The sequence below is a fragment of the Phocoena sinus genome, chromosome X (genome assembly GCF_008692025.1).
Source record: "Phocoena sinus isolate mPhoSin1 chromosome X, mPhoSin1.pri, whole genome shotgun sequence".
In the NCBI taxonomy this organism is placed as follows: Eukaryota; Metazoa; Chordata; class Mammalia; order Artiodactyla; family Phocoenidae; genus Phocoena; species Phocoena sinus.
This window is the reverse complement of record NC_045784.1, coordinates 14161469-14184333: the sequence shown is the minus strand read 5'-3', so window position 1 is coordinate 14184333 and position 22865 is coordinate 14161469. Positions and strand designations below refer to the sequence as shown.

The 22865-nt window shown below is 39.1% G+C and overlaps 1 protein-coding gene across 2 annotated transcripts in view; it reads right to left on the bottom strand.

The window, feature by feature from the left end:
* Positions 1–744: 744 nt before the first annotated feature.
* Positions 745–22865, bottom strand: part of REPS2 (RALBP1 associated Eps domain containing 2) — a 227760-nt gene continuing 205639 nt past the window's right edge. For both annotated transcript variants that reach the window (XM_032620885.1, XM_032620887.1), the window contains exons 17-18: positions 20051–20156; positions 745–1010 (exon numbers count right to left, since the gene is read on the bottom strand). In XM_032620885.1, the coding sequence (XP_032476776.1) occupies positions 942–1010; positions 20051–20156 (175 nt within the window). In that variant the 3' untranslated portion in view covers positions 745–941. The remainder of the gene's footprint in view (positions 1011–20050; positions 20157–22865) is intronic.

Genomic DNA, 22865 nt, shown 5'->3' with positions numbered 1-22865 from the left:
ATCGCCCCTTCTTCCCTAGTTTGAATGCCTGGGTTCAGACGACAAATATTTATCAGTCCAAACAGTCTCATCAGCCGTTCACATTTGATGGGTGGTTTCCAAATTCATGCATTTACAGATACGTTAACCCGTGCAGGATAGAAGTAGAGACCTGACAACTATTTATTTAATTTGATCGGGCAAGGCAGCTCAGGCAGATTTCTCTTGCCCAAAAATCTACATGAAAGGGCTGAGTTGTCTGGGTTGACGGCTTAGCTGGGCCAAGTTAAATAGATCATGGACAAAACTACTACTTTACAGAGGTGTAAAGACTGAATAAGTCTTTGCCATTCAATAGAAAACAATAGTCATGTATTATTTATAGCTAGATATAATATCAAGATGGCACTAGAGAAGCAATTTTTGGCATATAGTGGTGGAGGGCACGGCGCCAGTCTAAAGCTAATGCTTTTGTTTTCTTCTCCTTTTTGTTTTTATTATCATCATGCCAAAGACTATCCAGTTGGAATCACAATTATTCAGGAAACCAATCTACTGTATATGATATACATATGAAAATAAAACAAGCATCCTGAAGGTACTGGATTACAAGGTTTTGTACAAGTCATAAATTCTTTAAATAAGTAATGCTCTAAATTGTTTTTATTTGCTAGAAGATTGGTTTTGGGTAAGGAGCAACATCTAACACCTTGAGGAAGTACTTAAGAATGGGAGGTAAATCCCACTGATAGTTACAATTTCAAGTGTGATAATCAGTTGTATTTTTTCCACCACAGTAAAACATACACGTGAAGCACAAAAGAAAAGGTGATATGGGTTATATTCCGCCGCTAAGAGCTTTTGACACAGTCTCAGACATCTATGACAAGTAGTTGCGTTGAAACATTCAAAGGAAAGATCTTGGCAGGAAAGGTCACCCACTGTTACTTGAATCTTGGGGGTCACAACACAGTGACTGGACGAAGTTGTTCCAGTTGGTTTTCCAATGCAATCCGTTCTTGATGAACCTCCTGAGTTGTACAAAACAAAGAGAAGAGAGGGGTCATTTCCTGGGTTCATCCCTACTTCATCAGATACTGAAAAGAAACTTATGACTGGACCCACAAGCATTTAGGTGCCATATGACTCAAGGACAAGTGGACTGGGAGGCATCATATTTAAAGCTGGTGACCGGACACAGGAGGCTTCACAATTTGCAGTCTCTCGACTCCTTTCTTAAAATGATGAAATGAAAGTGATTGACCAACCCTCCCCACCCCCCACACCTAAATCTCACCCTCAGTTTTAACAGCGACTGGCACAGAATGATGTTAAAAATTTTTTTAAATGATTGGAAGGGAGCAGAAAAGCAAAAGCAGACTCCTAATATTGAGAGGCGAGCCATCAGGACTACATCTCTAGTTGCAATCTCTTGTTTCCACTCCAGCACCATACTGGATTAGGACTGAGGGATGAGAAAGGGCACTGGTCATCCTTCCACCAAAGTGTCATCCAGGTTCCTGCATAAATTATGGCTGAAGGTGTGACTTCTTGGCTAAAGGTAGAAAACAGGATCCACAATCTGCTATTTGGGAATTCAAACTTTGAGCCCTAAAACAGACCTACTGGCAGGGAGAGATGGGGACACGTAAAGGCACTCTGAAGTAGAATCAGTCAAGGTGGGAAGGAATTCTGTATAAAGGCTCAATTCTGGGCTTCCCTGGTGGCGCAGTGGTTGAGAGTCCGCCTGCCGATGCAGGGGACACGGGTTCGTGCCCCGGTCCGGGAAGATCCCACATGCCACGGAGCGGCTGGGCCCGTGAGCCACGGCCGCTGAGCCTGCGTGTCTGGTGCCTGTGCTCCGCAACGGGAGAGGCCACAACAGTGAGAGGCCTGCGTACCACACAAAAAGCCAAAAAAACAAAACAAAACAAAACAAACAATAAAGGCTCAATTCTGAGACGTCCCAGAAGAAACAACATGCTAATAGTAGCGTAGAACTCAACAAACATTTATTCACCCACCCTCCTACCTACCATCCAACAGTCTTTGAGTATCTATCTACTATGGGCCCGATTCTGCTCTGGGTGTGATGATACCACCAAGGAACAAGATAGATCAAACCAATGCCCTCGCAGGGCTCATACTCAAATGGCTAGAGAAAGACAAGAAAGTCAAAAGAAAAAAGAAAAAAAACGAGATACTTTCAGAAGGAAATAAATAAGATGATGTAATAGAGAGTAATGTGGGGGATCTGGGAGAAAGGTGGAGAGGGTGGTCCGGGAAGGCTTCTCAAAGCGGATGCTACTGAGCAGAGGCTTGAATGAAGTGAGAGGTGAGCCACATGAAGATACAGGCGAAGCATATTCAGGGAGATAAAATGGCAACTGCTAAGGCCCCAAAGGAGGGAACAAGCTTAGTGTATTTGATGAACCAAAAGGCCTGTGTGACCAGAGCAGAGGAGACAATTAAGACCTTGGCAGGAGCTAAAGTCAAAGAGTTAGGCAGGCACCTTGTGGACAGAATAAGGAGTGTGGATGGATTCAATAAGGATTCAAAGTGTACGGCAACGAGGACTTTGAATCAGGAAAGGCATTCGGCCTAACTTAGAATTCAGAATTTTCACTCTGGCTACTACGTAGACAATGGATTGTAGCAGGACAAGAGTGGAAGCAGGGAACAGTTGGGAGGTTACTGAATGGAACCAGGTGAGAAATGAAAATGGCTTAGATCAGGTAGCAGCCATAAAGATAGAGAGAAGGAGATGGATTCTGGACATAATTTAAATCTAGAACTAATAGGAGATGTTGATGAAGGTGATATAGGAAAGAAGGAAAGGAATTTGGGATTGAGCAACTGGGCGGCTGGTAGTGTGGTATTAACTGAGAACAAGAAGATTGGATGAGAAATGGGCATTTCAAGGAGAGGGTTGGGAGTGAAGCATCTGAGATGTGTATCAGATATATTACGAGAAAAGTTGAATAAGCAGTTGTAAATACATGTCTAGAGCTTAGAAGAAAGAGAAGTAGGGCTTGAGGCATAAATTTATGAGGTTGGATAGCCTTCAAAGCCATAGGATTATGTAACAACACCCAGCAAAATAATATATTGGGTTGGCCAAAAAGTCCGTTCTGTTTTTCCACAGCATCTTTCGGAAAAGCCCGAACTTTTTGGCCAACCCGATAGATGGAGGCTGCAGGTAAAGACAGAATTTAACATATGTACCAAACTCATTCCCTACTGCAACTCTACTAAAACAATTTTTTTAACTGGCGGGGTGTGCATGGTCATAGACACACAAGGACAGGGAAGACAAAAGGGAAGAGGTGATAACGATAAAATTGGTAAACTGGAAGGCAAACTGATGAATGCTGAATGAATTAGCAAATCCAGGAAAAATAAATGTGGGGATTCTCCTAGGTGCTGAATACGTCTCTTCCAGTTACGCATCATGGAACTGGAGAAAGTAACCACAGGGTGGACTCGGGGATAAACTGAACCCACTGTGACAAGGACCTGAGCTACAACTCCACTGATCACCTGACCTCCATAAGCTCCTACTCTTAACTGGTGGATCATAGTGATGTTTTGGGTCTCCTGGAATAAGTATCAGTTCAGAGCCTGTGTCCAGTAATCCCCCCTAAATCTGATGAGTCCCTTTTCCCCAGTGCACAGTCAGTCACACACTTTGGGAAGGGCTGGGAGAAAGATTAACAATATAAACTTTTGGCTGCAGAGTACGGTCCTTCCTAAAGGTGACTCAGAGGCCCCTTTATGCAAGGGTTCTGTATCTGTAAACTGACTTAGTCTGGGAACTGACTGAGAAGCCATGACTAGAGCTCTGCTTGATGATTCTTCAGACTTCTGTCCACTAGACCTAGAACTTTTTCACTTCTACAGATCAAGTAAAGAAAAGTGAACTGCAAGCTAAGCATGGGGATAAAACAAGAACCAATCCGATTTCACACAGAAGAATCCCGAAAGATTCAAATTGGCAGCACCAGATACCTATGAAAGTGGGAGTGAAAGAGGGGAGGATGACTGGCTTAAATAAGTTTTGCTTGAAAGTCTGCTTCAGAAGTAATTAGATCCCCGAATCCTTCCTGCCACTATGGTAGAACACTGAAGGTTTATTTCTTTGAAAGGTAAAACAGATGGCCTCTGGATTAGCAATAGAGAGATACAATTAAGGACTAGAAATTGGACTGGAAATAGGGGGGTTAAATGAATGCCCTGAATGCTGAGAACCAGAGCCCTCTCCTCCACTGAACCAGGTCTTCCCTCCATGCAGGAGACCACAAGAGTCTCCTCCCTGAGGACTCCAACCAGACCAAGAGGAAACAGCAAATGACACTGTCTTTGGGGGCTCCCCAACTCTATAGCTCAGCCAAACTGGGGGAGAATGAAGCTCAAAGTTGACAAGCCCCACAACAGGCTATGAACTTGCAATATACATTCTCATCCTCCTCCTAAATATAAGCAGAGAAGGACCATCAGCTATTGAAGGAAAGTATCTAATTAGAAGTGTACACAACAACAAAAAAAGCAAGTATTGAGGAAGAAGAAAAACTACCATTAAGAGAAGATATTACAACACCGAAACAAGAATAGGATGCCATTGAAAAGAATCAGAGAACAACAACAAAAATGAACTCTTGGTTATTAAACACAGGAGATGTACAGTTTAAAAAATAAGTATGTCTCCACATATAGACAAAAGAAAGAAGAGAAAAGAAAGAAACTAGAAAAGAAAAATTAGAAAACCAAACTAAGAAGTCCAGTGTCTGAAAACTTTCAGGAAGGGAGAACAGAGAAAATGGGGGAAGGGAGGTCAATAAAATTCAAGAAAACTCCGAGAACTGAGGAACATGGGCTTCCCAATTAAAAGGTCCTACCAAATATAGAGACCAATGGATAATAGTGACCTACGCCAAAGCAAAGGTAGGGGCAGGGGGAGGCAAAAGCAAACTGCAAAACAGAAACGAGGTCACATACAAAGATCCATAAAACAGAATGAAGTGTGACATTTTACAAATTTTTTTTATTATCATATGGTAAAATTGACTCTTTTCTTTTATTGTACAGTTCTACAAATGTTAACACATATAGATTTGTGAAACCACCACCACAAAGAGGGTTCAATACAGTTCCAACAACCAAAAAGCTCCCTGGAACTGCTCACTGATATACAAACCTTCACCTCATGCATAACCCTTGACAACCAGTGGTCTGTTTTCCAGCACTATAGTTTTGCCTTTTCAAAAATGTCAAATAAAAGGAATCATGCAGTACATAACCCTTTGACACTGGCTTGTCTCACGTAGCATAACACCTTTCAGTTTCATTCAAATTGCTACGTGTATCATTCCTTTTGCCTGATGAGTACTATTTCATCATACTCCATTTATCCATTCATCCTTTGAAGGACATTTGAGTTTTTTTCACGTTTCCACTATCATATAAAACTGCTATGAACATTTGTGTACAGGTTTTTGAGTGAACATAAATTTTTCATTTCACTAAGGTAGATACCCAGGAGTGGAACTGCTGGGTCACAAGGTTAAATGTATATATAACTTCATAAGAAAATGCCCAACAGTTACTCAGAGTGGGGTATCATTTGGCATTCTCACCACCAATTCACGAGGGTTCCAGTTGCCAGCACTTGATGCTGTCACGATTTTCTGTTTTAGCAATTCTATCACTGTGTATACTGGTCTGTGATCATGGTTTCAATTTGCATTTGCCTAATGCCTAACAATGCTGAATATCTTCTCACATGTTTACTTGCCATCCTTATATCCTCTTTGGTGAAGTGTCTGTTCACGTCCTTTGCCCATTTTTAAATTTAGTTGGGTGAGCTTTGAGAGTTCTTATTACTGAGTTCTTTATATAATCTGGACACTAGTCCTTTGTCAAATACGTGGGCTGCAAATATTTTCTCCTAGTCTGTAGCTTGTCTCTTAATTCTCTTGACAGTGTTTTTGGCAGAGTAAAAGTTTTAATTTTGATAAAGCCCCATTTATTGATTTTTTTTGTTATAGATTGCGCTTTTGGCATCATTTCTAACCCCGGGTCACAATAACTTTTTCCTACGTTTTCTTCTACAGGTTTTATACCTTTATGTTCTACATTTGCATCTATGATCCATTTCAAGTTAATCTTTGTATCAGGAGTGAGGTCTTCGATCAAGGTTCATTTTTTTTACAGATGGATGACCAACTGCTACAAAACAGTTTCTTGAAAAGACCATCCTTTCCTCAATGAACTGATTTTGTACCTTTGTCAAAGATCGAATGCCTATATTCATGTGGTCTACTTCAGGACTCCCAATCCCTCTCCACTGATCTATCATCAATCCCACACTGTCTTGATTACTGAAGCTTGATACTAAAAGTGATTCCTCTACCTTTGTTCTTCTTTTGCAAATTTGTTTTAGCTATTCTAGTTCCTTGGCCCTTATATATAAATTACAGGATAGGCTGGTTTATATCTACAAAATATCCTGTTGGGATTTTGATTGGTTGCAATGAATCTCTAGATCACTTTGGAGGAAAAAAGTATCACTACTATGTTGAGTCTTTCAATCCACAAACAGCATATGTCTCTCCCTTTATTTAGGTCTTCTTGGATTTCTTTTAGCACCATTTTGTAGTTTTCAGTATACAGATCCTGTGTTTTACGATGAATTTATACTTAAGTATTTCATTTGGTGGAGGGGGCGAGCTATTATGAATGGTATTGTTTTTCAAATTTCTGTGATCAGTTGTTCATTGCTTGTATATAGGAATATAATTGCTTTCTGTATGACTTTATATTCTGTGACCTTCATAAGCTCAATTAGAAAATGAAATTTTAAGAAACAGTTCAATTTGCAATAGTGTCGCCAAAAACAAGGGAACAAATTTAACAAAAGACACATAATACTTACACACTCAGAACCACTGAGAGGAGTGTTTTCTAAAATCTAAACAATTAGAGAGAGAATCTTGAAAAATTTATACTACCTGATTTCAACACTTACAGAAATCAAGACCGTGTAGTACCAATATAAAGATCAACAAATAGGGGCCAGACTGAAGCTGGAATGGGGCCAGTGTGAGGCATCAGGTGAATAAATTTTCTTTTAAGGCCGAAAAGCGAGTTAACCTTACGCAAGATAACCATGAATTACAGCAGCCACAGCAAGAACTTCTAACCCAGATAAGCTTTTCCATTTACAAGGTGCCCTAGAAAAAAAAGGGTTCTCGGCCAAGCACTCACTAAAAAAAGAAGAGGGCAAACTAATTTTCCACCTCTTCGTGAGCTTCTGGTGGCCAGGATAAGACCAGGTGGGACATCCCACTCGCTCCAGAGCCTACAGAATCCTGGGGAAAACTGGCAGAAGAAAGCAAAGGCTGTGTGGCTGACAGGGGCTTGGTGCTCCAGCCAGGTGTCAGGCCTGTGCCTCTGAGGTGGGAGAGACGAGTTCAGGACATTGGTCCACCAGAGACCTCCTGGCTCCATGTAGTATCAAACAGCAAAAGCTCTCCCAGAGATCTCCATCTCAACGCTAAGACCCAGATCCACTGAACAACCAGCAAGCTACGGTGTTGGACACCCTATGCCAAACAACTAGCAAGACAGGAACACAACCCCACCCATTAGCAGAGAGGCTGCCTAAAATCATAGTAAGATCACAGATGCCCCAAAACACACCAATGATGCGGTCCTGCCCACCAGAAAGACAAGATGCAGCCTCATCCACCAGAACACAGGCACTAGTCGTCTCCACCAGGAAGCCTACACACCCCACTGAACCAATCTTAGCCACACGGGGCAGATACCAAAAACACCAGGAACTACAAACCTACAGCCTGCGAAAAGGAGACCCCAAATACAGTAAGTTAATCAAAATGAGAAGACAGAGAAACACACAGCAGATGAAGGAGCAAGGTAAAAACCCACCAGAGCAAACCAACGAAGAGGAAATAGGCAGTCTACCCGAGAAAGAATTCAGAATAATGATAGTAAAGATGATCCAAAATCTTGGAAATAGAATGGAGAAAATATAAGAAACGTTTAACAAGGACCTAGAAGAACTAAAGAGCAAACAAACAATGATGAACAACACAATAAATGAAATTAAAAATTCTCTAGAAGGAATCAATAGCAGAATAACTGAGGCAGAAGGACAGATAAGTGACCTGGAAGATAAAAGAGTGGAAATAACTACTGCAGAGCAGGACAAAGAAAAAATAATGAAAAGAATTGAGGATAGTCTCAGAGACCTCTGGGACAGCATGAAACTCACCAACATTCAAATTACAGGGGTCCTAGAAGAAGAAGAGAAAAAGAAAGGGACTGAGAAAATATTTGAAGATATTATAATTGAAATCTTCCCTAAGATGGGAAAGGAAATAGTCAATCAAGTCCAGGAAGCACAGAGAGTTCCATACAGGATAAACCCAAGGAGAAACACGCCAAGACACATATTAATCAAACTATCAAAAATTAAATACACAGAAAGAATATTAAAAGCAGCAAGGGAAAAACAACAAATAACATACAAGGGAATCCCCATAAGGTTAACGGTTGATCTTTCAGCAGAAACTCTGCAAGCCAGAAGCGACTGGCAGGACATATTTAAAGTGATGAAAGGGAAAAACCTACAACCAAGATTACTCTACCCAGCAAGGTTCTCATTCAGATTCCATGGAGAAATTAAAACCTTTACAGAAAAGCAAAAGCTAAGAGAATTCAGCACCACCAAACCAGCTTTACAACAAATGCTAAAGGAACTTCTCTAGGCAGGAAACACAAGAGAAGGAAAAGACCTACAATAACTAACCAAAAACAATTAAGAAAATCGTAATAGGAACATACATACCAAGAATTACCTTAAATGTAAATGGATTCAATGCTCCAACCAAAAGACATAGACTGGCTGAATGGATACAAAAACAAGACCTGTATATATGCTGTCTACAAGAGACCCACTTCAGACCTAGGGACACATACAGACTGAAAGTGAGGGGATGGAAAAAGATATTCCATGCAAATAGAAATCAAAAGAAAACTGGAGTAACAATAATCGTATCAGAAAAAACAGACTTTAAAATAAAGACTATTACAAGAGACAAAGAAGGACATTACATAATGACTAAGGGATCAATCCAAGAAGAAGATATAACAATTGTAAATATTTATGTACCCAAGATAGGAGCACCTCAATATATAAGGCAAATGCTAACAGCCATAAAAGGGGAAATCAACAGTAACACAATCATAGTAGGGGACTTTAACACCCCACTTTCACCAATGGACAGATCATCCAAAATGAAAATAAATAAGGAAACACAAGCTTTAAATGATACATTAAACAAGATGGACTTAATGGATATTTATAGGACAATCCATCCAAAAACAACAGAATACACTTTCTTCTCAAGTGCTCATGGAACATTCTCCAGGATAGATCATATCTTGGGTCAGAAATCAAGCCCTGGTAAATTTAAGAAAACTGAAATCCTATCAAGTATCTTTTCTGACCACAACTCTATGAGACTAGATATCAATTACAGGAAAAAATCTGTAAAAAAATACAAACACATGGAGGCTAAACAATACACTGCTAAATAACCAAGAGATCACTGAAGAAAGCAAAGAGGAAATCAAAAAATACCTAGAGACCAATGACGATGAAAACACGATGATCCAAAACCTATGGGATGCAGCAAAAGCATTTCTAAGAGGGACGTTTATAGCAATAAAATCCTACCTCAAGAAACAACAAACATCTCAAATAAACAATCTAACTTTACACCTAAAAGAACTAGAAAAAGAAGAACAAACAAAACCCAAAGTTAGTAGAAAGAAAGAAATCATAAAGATCAGAACAGAAATAAATGAATCAGAAACAAAGAAAACAATAGCAAAGCTCAAAAAAAGTAAAAGCTGGTTCTTTGAGAAGATAAACAAAATTGATAAACCATTAGCCACACTCATCAAGAAAAAGAGGGAGAGGACTCAAATCAATAAAATTAGAAATGAAAAAGGAGAAGTTACAACAGACACCACAGAAATACAAAGCATCCTACGAGACTACTGCAAGGAACTCTATGCCAATAAAATGGACAACCTGGAAGAAATGGACAAATTCTTAGAAAAGCACAACCTTCGGAGACTAAACCAGGAAGAAATAGAAAATATAAACAGACCAATCACAAGCACTGAAGTTGAAACTGTGATTAAAAATCTTCCAGCAAACAAAAGCCAAGGACCAGATGGCTTCACAGCCGAATTCTATCAAACATCTAGAGAAGTGATAACACCTATCCTTCTCAAACTCTTCCAAAGTATAGCAGAGGGAGGAACACTCTCAAACTCACTCTACGAGGCCACCATCACCCTGATACCAAAACAAGACAAAGATGTCACAATGAAAGAAAACTACAGGCCAATATCACTGAGGAACATAGATGCAAAAATCCTCAACAAAATACAAGCAAACAGAATTCAACAGCACGTTAAAAGGATCATACACCATGATCAAGTGGGGTTTATCCCAGGAATGCAAGGATTCTTCAATATACACAAATCAATCAATGTGATACACCATATTAACAAACTGAAGGATCAAAACCATATGATAATCTGAAGAGATGCCGGAAAAACTTCTGACAAAATTCAACACCCATTTATGATAAAAACCCTCCAGAAAGTAGGCATAGAGGGAACTTACCTCAACATAATAAAGGCCATATATGACAAACCCACAGCCAACATCATTCTCAATGGTGAAAAACTGAAACCATTTCCTCTAAGATCAGGAACAAGACAAGGTTGCCCACTGTCACCACTATTATTCAACGTAGTTTTGGAAGTTTTAGCTACAGCAATCAGAGAAGAAAAAGAAATAAAAGGAATCCAAATCGGAAAAGAAGAAGTAAAACTGTCACTATTTGCAGATGGCATGACACTTATACATAAAGTATCCTAAAGATGCTACTAGAAAACTACTAGAGCTAATCAATGAATCTGTTAAAGTCACAGGATACAAAATTAATACACAGAAATTCTCTTGCATTCCTATACACTAATGGTGAAAAATCTGAAAGAGAAATTAAGGAAACACTCCCATTTACCAGTGCAAAAAAAAGAATAAAATACCTAGGAATAAACCTACCTAAGGAGACAAAAGACCTGTATGCAGAAAACCATAAGACACTGATGAAAAGACATTAAAGACGATACAAACAGATGGAGAGATATACCATGTTCTCGGATTGGAAGAATCAACATTGTGAAAATGAGTATACTACCCAAATCAATCTACAGATTCAATGCAGTCCCTATCAAACTACCACTGGCATTTTTCACAGAACTAGAACAAAAAATTTCACAATTTGTATGGAAACACAAAAGACCCCGAATAGCCAAAGCAGTCTTGAGAAAGAAAAACGGAGCTGGAGGAATCAGGCTCCTGGACTTCAGACTATAGTACAAAGCTACAGTAATCAAGACAGTATGGTACTGGCACAAAAACAGAAATATAGATCAATGGAACAGGATAGAAAGCCCAGAGGTAAACCCACGCACATATGGTCACCTTATCTTTGATAAAGGAGGCAGGAATATACAATGGAGAAAAGACAGCCTCTTCAATAAGTGGTGCTGGGAAAGCTGAACAGCTACATGTAGAAGAATGAAATTAGAACGCTTCCTAACACCATACACAAAAATAAACTCAAAATGGATTAAAGACCTAAATGTAAGGCCAGACACTATAAAACTCTTTGAGGAAAACATAGGCAGAACACTCTATGACATAAATCACAGCAAGGTCCTTTTTGACCCACCTCCTAGAGGAATGGAAATAAAAACAGAAATAAACAAATGGGACCTAATGAAACTTAAAAGCTTTTATACAGCAAAAGAAACTACAAACAAGACGAAAAGACAACCCTCAGAATGGGAGAAAATATTTGCAAATGAAGCAACTGACAAAGGATTAATCTCCAAAATTTACAAGCAGCGCATGCAGCTCAACATCAAAAAAGCAAACAACCCAATCCAAAAATGGGCAGAAGACCTAAATAGACATTCCTCCAAGGAAGATATACAGATTGCCAACAAACACATGAAGGATGCTCAACATCACTAATCATTAGAGAAACGCAAATCAAAACTACAATGAGGGGCTTCCCTGGTGGCACAGTGGTTGAGGGTCCGCCTGCCAATGCAGGGGACGCGGGTTCGTGCCCCGGTCCAGGAAGATCCCACATGCCGTGGAGCAGCTGGGCCCGTGAGCCACGGCCGCTGAGCCTGCGTGTCCGGAGCCTGTTGCTCCACAACAGGAGAGGCCACAGCAGTGAGAGGCCCACGTACCGCAAAACCAAACAAACAAACAAACAAAAAAAAACTACAATGAGGTATCACCTCACACCAGTTAGAATGGCCATCATCAAAAAATCTACAAACAATAAATGCTGGAGAGAGTGTGGAGAAAAGGGAACCCTCTCGCACTGTTGGTGGGAATGTAAATTGATACAACCACTATAGACAACAGTATGGAGGTTCCTTATAAAACTAAAAATAGAACTACCATACGACCCAGCAATTCCACTACTGGGCATATACCCTGAGAAAACCATAATTCAGAAAGAGTCATGTACCACAATGTTCATTGCAATTCTATTTACAGTAGTCAGGACATGGAAGCGATAGATGAATGCATAAAGATGTGGCACATGTATACAATGGAATAGTACTCAGCCATAAAAAGAAACCAAATTGAGTTAGTTGTAGTGAAGCGCATGGACGTAGAGACTGTCATGCAGAGTGAAGTAAGTCAGAAATGAAAAATAAATACCGTATGCTAACACATATATATAAAATCTAAAAAAAAATGATTCTGAAGAACGTAGGGGCAGGACAGCAATAAAGACTCAGACTTAGAGAATGGACTTGAGGATGTGGGGAGGGGGAAGGGTGAGCTGGGATGAAGTGAGAGAGTGGCATGGACTTACATATACTACCAAATGTAAAATAGATAGCTAGTGGGAAGCAGCCGCATAGCACAGGGAGATCAGCTCGGTGCTTTGTGAGCACCTAGAGGGGTGGGATAGGGAGGGTGGGAGGGAGGTGCAAGAGGGAGGGGATATGGGGATATATATATATATATATAGCTGATTCACTGTGTTGACACACCATTGTAAAGCAATTATACTCCAATAAAGATGTTAAAAAAAAAGATCAACAAATAGGTTAATAGAGTGGAATAAGAACCCATAAATAAATCACACTTATATAGTCATTAGATTTTTGACAAAGGCACCAGAGTAATCCAAGGAGGAAAAGAAACTCTGTTCTTCAAATGGTTCTAGATTAATGATACTGGTATGGAAAAAAATGAACTTTGACCCTAATCTCACAGCATACAAAAAACTTAATTCAAAATGTATCATAGATATTGGTGCAGCCACTATGGAAAACACTATGGAAATTCATTTAAAAAATTAAAAATAGGGCTTCCCTGGTGGCACAGTGGTTGAGAGTCCGCCTGCCAATGCAGGGGACACGGGTTCGAGCCCTGGTTCGGGAAGATCCCACATGCTGCGGAGCAGCTAAGTCCGTGCGCCACAACTACTGAGCCTGTGCTCTAGAGCCCATGCCCCACAACAAGAGAAGCCACTGCAACGAGAAGCCCGTGGGTACTGCAACAAAGAGTAGCCTCTGCTCGCCGAGACTAGAGAAAGTCCGCACACAGCAACGAAGACCCAATGCAGCCAAAAATAAATAAATAAAATAATAAATTTATTTTTTAAAAAAAGAGTTCCTCTTTAAGACTCATTATAATAAATTTGTCAAAAATCAAAGACAAAGAGAAAAATCTTAAAAGCAGTAAGAGAAAAGAAGCTTGTAACTTAAAAGGGACCTATCATAAGGCTATCAGTGGCTTTCTCAGCAGGCACCCTTTGAGAGAGTGGGATGATAATCCAAAGTGCTAAAAGAAAAAGAAAAAAACTGCCAATCAAGAATATGCTATTCAGCCAAGTTATCCTTCAGAAATGAAGGAGAGAGAAAGACTTTCCCAGGCAAACAGAAGCTGAGGGAGCTCATCACCACTAGACCTGCCTTACAAGAAATGTAGAAAGGAGTTCTTCAAGCTAAATGAAAGGACACTAATTAGTAACATGAAAACATACAATATACTGGGGTAAAGTTAAGTATATAGTCAAATTCAGAATACTCTAATACTGAACATGGTAGTGTGTTAACCACTTAAATCTAGTATAAAGGTTAAAGGAAAAGAATATTAAAAATAACTATAGCTACAATAACTTGTTAATGAATACAAAATATGAAAAGAAGTAAATGATGACATCAAAAACAAAAAGGGGGAAGTAAAAGGGTAGAGTTTTTATACACAGTCCAAGTTAAGTTGTTATCAGCATATAATAGACTGTTATATCTACAAGATATTTTATGTAAGCCTCATGATAACAACAAAGCAAATACAAAAACCTAGAGTAGATTCACAAAAGATAAAGAGAAGACAATCAAAGCATACCTTTATGGAGAATCACCAATTCACAAAGGCAGGCAGTAAGAGAGGAAGAAAAGAACAAGAGCTACAAAATAGCCAGAAAATAGTAACATGGTATTCGTAAATCCTTACGTATCAATATTCACTTTAAATGTAAGTGAATTCAATTCTCCAGTCCAAAGGCATAGAGCAGCTGGATGGATTTAAAAAACAAGACTGAACTATATGCTGCCTACAGGAGACTCACTTCAGTTTTACAGTCACACATAAGAAAGAATTAAGGGATGAAAAAGATATTCCATGCAAGTAGATACCAAAAGAGAACAGGGTAGCTATTCTTTTACCAGACAAAATAGACTTTTGGCCAAAAACTATAACAAGAGACAAAGAATGTCATTATGTAATGTTAAAGGGATTAATTCATAAAGAAAATATAACAATCGTAAATATACATGCAGGCAACATCGGAGCACCTAAATATATTAAGCAAATACTAAAAGATCTGAAGGAAGAAATAGACAAGAATACAATAGTAGGGGACTTCAATACCTTACTTTCAACAGTGAGTATATCATCCAGACAGAAAATCAACAAGGAAATGTTGGACTTGAACTATACTTTATACCAAATGGAGCTAACAGACATATACAGAACATTCCAGCCAACAGAAGCGGAATACATATTCTTCTCAAGCGCACATGAAATACTCTCGAGGATATATCATATGATAGGTTACAAGATAAGTCTTAGCAGACTTAAGAATATCAAAATCATACCAAGTACCTTTTGCAACTGCAAAGTTATTAAACTAGAAATCAGTAACAGGAAGAAAACTAGAAAATTCAGAAATATGTGGAAATTAAACAAAACACTCCTGAACAACCAATGAGTCAAAGAAGAAGTCAAAAGGGGAATCAAAGAAATATCTTGAAACAAATAAAAACGGAAACACAACATTCTAAAACAAATGGCCAACAGCTACATGAAAATGTGCTCAACATCACTAATCATCAGGGAAATGCAAGTCAAAACCACAATGAGATATCACCTCACACTTGTTAGAATAGCTATCATCAAAAAGATAAGAGATAAGTGTTGGCAAGGATGCAGAGAAAAGGGAATGCTTGTGCAATGTTGGTCGGAATGTAAATTGATCCAGCAACTACAGAAAATAGTATGCACGTTTCTCAAAATTAAAAAAAAAAGAACCATCATATAATCTACCAATCCCACTTCTGGGTATCCAAAGGAAATGAAATCAGGACCTCAAAGGGATATGTGCACTCCCATGTTCACTGCAGCATTATGCATTGATACAATAGCTAAGATATGGAAACAACTTAAGTTTCCATCTACAGACGAATGGATAAAGAAGATGTACATACATAAAATAGGGTATTATTCAGCTGTAAGAAAGAAGGAAATTCTGCCATTTGTGACATGGATGGACCTTGTGGGCACTACGCTAAGTGAAATAAGTCACACAGAGAAAGGCAAATACCATGTGACATCACTTATATGTGCAATCTAAAAAAGGCCAAATTCATAGAAACAGAGTAGAATGGTGGTTGCCAGAGACTGAGGGGAGGGTCGTGCAGGAAATGGGGAGATGTTGGGCGAGGGTACATACTTCCAATCATAAGATGAATAAGTTCTGGGGATCTAATGTATAGCATGGTGACTACAGTTAACAACACTGTATTACATACTTAAAAATTGCTAAGAAAGTAAATCTTAAATGTTCTCACCACATAAAAGAAATGATAATTATGTGAGTGATAAAACAGAATGAAATTTTGCCATTTGCAGCAACATGGATGGACTTGGGGCATTATGCTAAGTGAAATAAGTCAGACAGAGAAAAACAAATACTGTATGATCTCACCTATATGTGGAATCTAAAAAAAAGTCAACAAACTTGTGAATATAACAAAAAGGAAGCAGACTCACAGATATAAAGAACAAACTAATGGTTACCAGTGGGGAGAGAAAAGGGGAAAGGGGCATTAGAGGGGTAGGAGATTAAGAGGTACAAATTAATAGGTATAAAATAAGCTACAAGGATATACTGTATAACACAGGGAATATAGCCAATATTTTATAATGACTGTAAATGGAGTATAACCTTTAAAAATCATGAATGACTATATTGTACACCTATAACTTACATAACATTGTACAGCAACTATAGCAACAATACTTCAATAAAAATAAATACTAATAATGAGGGTGAGAGGGAATTTTTAGAGGTGATGGGCAGTTTTATGGCATAAACTGTGAGAGACTCGTGGATTTATAATTATCTCCAAACTCATCATGTTGCATACATTAAATATGTACAGCTTTATTGAGGTATGTACAATCTTATCTCAATAAAGTAGTTTAAAAAAAAACAAATGTTATCATAGATCTAAATGTAAAAGTTAGGGCTTCCCTGGTGGCGCAGTGGTTGAGAGTCCGCCTGCCGATGCAGGGGACACGGGTTCGTGCCCCGGTCCGGGAGGATCCCACGTGCCGCGGAGCGGCTGTGCCCGTGAGCCATGGCCGCTGAGCCTGCGCGTCCGGAGCCTGTTGCTCCGCAACGGGAGAGGCCACAACAGTGAGAGGCCCGCGTACCGCAAAAAAAAAAAAAAAAAAAAAAAGAAACAGCAACAATAAATGTAAAAGTTATAACAATAAAGACTTTAGAAGAAAACATAGGAGAATATCTTCATAATTCAGATGTAGGCAAAGTTTCCCTATATAGGAAGAAAGTTAATAAACCGTAAGAGGAAAAAATGATAAATCAGACTTTATCAAAATTAAAAAGTTCTGTTCATGAAAAGATTCAGTTAAAAAAATTAATAGGCAAAACAAAGACTAGAAGAAAACATTCATAAAATATATACCTTGACAAAGGACTGGTAACCAAGATATATAAAAAGCATCTACCTACAACTCCAAAAAAACGGCTGAAAATGATTTTTAAATGGCCAAATATTTGGAAAAGACGCTTCATAAAATAAAATATATGAAAAGTAAATAATCACATAGAAAAGTGCTAAGGAGATGTAAAATAAAAACTATCTCACCACAGGACTTGCTAAAAATTAAAACAATAACACCAAGTGTTGGCGAGGATGAGGAACAACCAGAATTCTCACACAGTAGTGGTGGGAGTACTAAACGCTACAACCACTTTGGGAAAAGCTCTAGCAGTTTCTATTAAAACTAATTACACACAATCACCATATTACCTACTAATCCTAATCCTAGAAATTTACCCAAGAGAAATGAGAACATATTCCCACACAAAGACTTATCCAAGAATGTAGTTTTATTCAAAATAGCAAAAACTAGAATCATCTCAGGTGTCCACTAACAGGAAAATTGATAACCAAATTGCAGCATATTCACTCGATAGAACACCACTCAGCAATAAAAAGGAACAGATTACTGAGACATACAACAATGAAAATGAATCTCAAAAACATAATACTAAGTGAAAGAAGCTTTCCATAAAAGTACATGTCAGGGGACACCATTTACATAAAGTTACAGAATAGGCAACAGTATGGCCTAAGAAGTTTAGAATAGTGGTTACCTCTATGTGAGTGGGGCAGAAATTAACTGGGAAGGAGCATGAGGGAGCTTTCCGGGGAGATGGTAATGTGCTATATCTCTGATAGGGGGTTGAGATGCATAAGTAGATGCATTTGTTTAAAAGTCAGCAAGTGTACACTTAAGATTTGTACACTCATTGTATGTAAAATTTACAACATGAGAAAAACTTGTAAAAATATTGAACTCTAGTTAATGATATGCATGTTAAAATATTTAGGGGACGCATACAGATGTCTGCAATTTACTTGAAAACATGTTAAAAATAAGATGGACTGAAGGACAGGTAAGAGGGATAGAAAAACGTGATAAAACAAGTATAACGAGATGTGAATGGTAGAACTGAAGTGGTGGCTATGAAAATATTCACTGTATGATTCTTTCAACTTTCTTGTATGCTTGAAAATGTTCATAATAAAATATTAGGGGGAGCTCCCTGGTGGTCTAGTGGTTAGGATTCCGGGCTTTGACTGTCATGGCCTGGGTTCAATCCCTGATCTGGGAACTGAGACCCCACAAGCCACATGGCGCAGCCAAAAAAAAAAAAATTAGGGCGAAGCAGGGTAGTAACGAAAGAGAAAATAAAAAAGGAAGGGACAGCAGAGATTGCTAAAGAGGAATCACCAGTGAAGTAGAAGGACAACAAGGAAAGTATGATATCCCAAAAACCAGTGAGAAAGGACATTTCAGAGGAAAGAATGGTCAACGGTCAATGGCATAGATTTTTCTGAAAATCCAAATAATGTTAAAACAGGCGCACTGAATTTGGCTGTAAGAGGGGTGTAAGCGGAGGAGAATGAAAGCCACAACGAAGTGGAGGGAGAGAAAACTGCTGGTGAGGAATAAGAGACAATAAATGAAAACAACTCTTAAGAAACTTGGCTGTGAAAAGGAGACCAGAGAGACGGGGCAGCAGCTGAAGGAGGATGTGGCGTCACTACACTGGACAACACCAGAGCATGTTTATGTGTGGGTGGCAATGATCCAGCATAGAATCAGGGGGTGTCGTGGGTGCCCCGAAAATATATGTTTAACTCCCAACCCCCCGTACCTGTAAATGTGACCTTCTATGGAAATAGGGTCTTTGTGGATATAATCTAGTTAGAAATGAGACTGGGCTAGATTAAGGTGAGCCCTAACCCAATGACTGGTATCCTTATAAAAAGAGGGCACAATAAAAAGAGGAATTCCGACACAGACACAGAGAGACACAGAGAAAACGCCATGTGACAGCAGAGGCAGAAACTGGAGTGATGCATCTACCAGCCAAGGACTGCCAGCCACCACCAGAAACCAGAAGAAGAAAGGAAGAATTCCCCCCCAGAGCCTTCAGAGATAGCATAGCTCTGCTGACACCGTGATTCAGACTTCTAGCCTCCAGAGCTGGGAGAGAATAAGTTGCTACTATTTTAAGCCACCAAGTTTGTAGCGCTTTGTTAGGACAGCCCTGGGAAACTAATACAGGGGAGATTAATGGTGAAGAGAAACAGGCGATGAGGATGGGGTAATGTCCTTGAGAAGCTGATATGGAACCATTTCCAAGACACCAGGGCAGGAGTTAGCCTTCAAGAGGATCAGGGCCACCCTCTTAACACTGAAATAAGTATAGCATCATTCATGGAGGATCTAAACAAATGAGGGTTTTACCCAGAAGGCTTGGACAATAAAGAATGCTTCAAAGAGCCTTTGTAATAGCTTCTCTGTCTTTTTAACTAGCACACAATATGCAGCCTGCATATTAAAGGTACGAGTCTTCCTCTAAGCATCCAAGAACCAACCTATGAAACTTAAATACAGCAACTCTGCCTTCCAAAAGGAGTCTGAGAACGAAGAGCAAGTCTTACCAACAGGAATGGAACCAGGTGCTCAACCAATGTTTGTCAAAACACAACACAACAGACAGACACAAAGCTGGTAATCCAAATTCAGGAAGCTCCTTACCTTGAGCTGCTGCTGGAGTTCACTGTTCAACCGGGCCAGCACTGCATTTGCCTCTTTATTTTTGCGGATAGCAGTTTGAATAGCCTTCTTCTGTTTGGAAGACTGTCTACAAAAAAGTACAAACAGTTCACTGAAATAGGACTTAGAGGTCTGGATCCTTGTGGGTCAGAACTCTCCGATTCACAGTAAGTGCTAAACTAACAAGGCGTTAATGTCACAGGGCTCCAAAAATAAAATCAGATATTCACACAGGCAGGCAGGCAGGCAGGCACACACCAAAGGAAACAAATTTGTTGGGATGAATTATTTACACCTGAAATAATGTCCATTTTCTAACTTGAAGAAAAGCTGTGAATTGGGCCTTTTCAAACACTCTTCGTTCCATTTATCCAAAGACATTTTAATAACTATTTCTTCCCGACAAACGACATTAACTGAAATGCCCTTTTTGTGCAATTATTAATGGTGTTTAAAAGAACTGCAAGTGGCCCCGTGGACAAGTGTGAAGGAAAAGAATAGAAGAATATTCCCTTTAGCAAAAACTCCTACATTAACTTAGCCAGTCTACATACCTCTCTTTTATTTCTTTATTATTTGGCATGAATGCCTGAGTGTGTATGTGTGTGAGTGCGTGTGTGCGTGTGCATACACCAACATACATTCTGTGGCACTTGAGAAAAACACAAAAGTGTTTTGATACTAGTCTTCCCAAATTAAGTCAAGAGTAAATTCACAGAACAGGTATAACTAAGGGGACCACACATCCCACCCAGCCCATTACCGTCTCTGCTTACACTGCCTGTCTGGCCCTAATTTTTCTCAGCACCCTCTTTCCCCCTCAAAACTGTCAATGTGGTTGTAGAACCTATATCCTTATATCGCACAGCAAGAAATACTGAATCCTCAGAGCAAAAGGGCAATCTAAGTTCCCCTAGAAAAACAAACGTATTTGTAATCACTGGGAGAAGGGTTCTAGGCCAGAGCGACTGAACTAGAATGCATTGTGACCACTAGAGAGATCTGGTGACTGTTCACTACGAATACACACTATGCTAGCCACTCTGCTCACCTGTAGAAGGCATGCTCCCTCCCCAACAAGTTGAAAGATTAATATTTTTTTAACCCATAAATAGGCAGGGAAGAGGCTTCAAAATCTATTTTTTACAAGATATAGATTGCATTTCTGGTTTCAGGATAAGACGGAGTAGGCACACTTCTCTCTATTCCTTCCACTAAATACAGTTAAAACCCTGGACATAATATACAGAATAATATAAGATGACTCTGCAAAGTGAAGTGAAGTGGAGTGAAGAAGGTAAACCAGCTAGGGAACTCAGTTCCCAGGGAAAGAATAGCCATGAATTCCCTGGGTTTTCTTTTTTCACTTCATGCATCCCATCAATGCCAATGAGAGCAGATAATATAAAGCCTCCCCAAAATTCTGCTCTCTCTAGCCAAAGGACTTGGAAAGGGGCAACCTAACAAGACAGAAAATTAGACACAATATCCCTCCTGAATATAGATGTAAAATCTTTTTTTTTTTTTTGGGTTTTTTTTTTTTTTTTTTTTTTTTTTGAGTACGCGGGCCTCTCACTGTCATGGCCTCTCCCGCTGCGGAGCACAGGCCCCGGACGTGCAGGCCCAGCGGCCATGGCCCACGGGCCCAGCCGCTCCGCGGCACGTGGGATCCTCCCAGACCGGGGCACGAACCCGTGTCCCCTGCATCGGCAGGTGGACTCTCAACCACTGCGCCACCAGTGAAGCCCTAAAATCTTTAATAAAATATTAGCAAATAGAATTCAGCAATATAAAAAAATTATATATATCATGACCAAGAGGAGTTGATTCCAGGGATGCAAGACTGATTCAATATTCAAAAAACAATCAATATAATTCACCAACTTAACAGGTGAAAGAAAAAACCAGATGATCATATCAACTAATGTAGAAAAAGCACCTGATAAAACGCAACACCAATTTATAATAAAAACTCTCAGAAAGCTATTAATAGAGGTGAACTTCCTCAACTTGATAAAGAACCTCTACCAAAAAAACTATAGCTAAACATCATACTTAATGAAAAACTGAATGGTTCCCCCTAAGCTTAGGAACAAGGCAAAAATTTCTACTCTCATCACTATTTTCAACATAGTGCTGGAAGTCCTAGCCAGCCCAGTTATACAAGAAAAGGAAACAAAAGGTACAAATATTGAAAAGAAAGAAACAAAACTGCCCCTATCTGCAGATGACACAACGGTCCACGTAGAAAATTTCAAGGAATCTATAAAAAACTCCTAGAACTAACAAGTGATTTCAGTAAGGACAGAAGTGAATTTGCAAGATAGATTAATCTACAAAAATCAATAGTATTTTGATATACTAACAATGAACACCTGAAAATCAAAAATACAACTTCATTTATAAAGACTCAAGCTGATTTTCTTAGATATATCACAACATATATGTAATTTACATGCTGAGAACTATACAACACTGATGAAAAAAATAAAATAGTATCTACATAAATAGAGAAATGTTCACAGATTGGAAAACTCAACATAGTAAAAGATGTCAACTCTCCCCAGATTGACATAAAGGTTTAACATAACTCCTATAGAAATCCCAGTAGGATTTTTGTAGCTCAAGACAAAATTATTCTAAAATCAAATGGAAAGTCAAAGGAATCAGAATAGCTAAACAATTTTGAAAAATAATTATAAGTGGGAAAAACAGAAGACATATAGCTATAGTTATCAAGTGGTGAAGTAATGAAGATACTAATCTTCATTACTATCTTGTGTGGTACTGGCAGAGG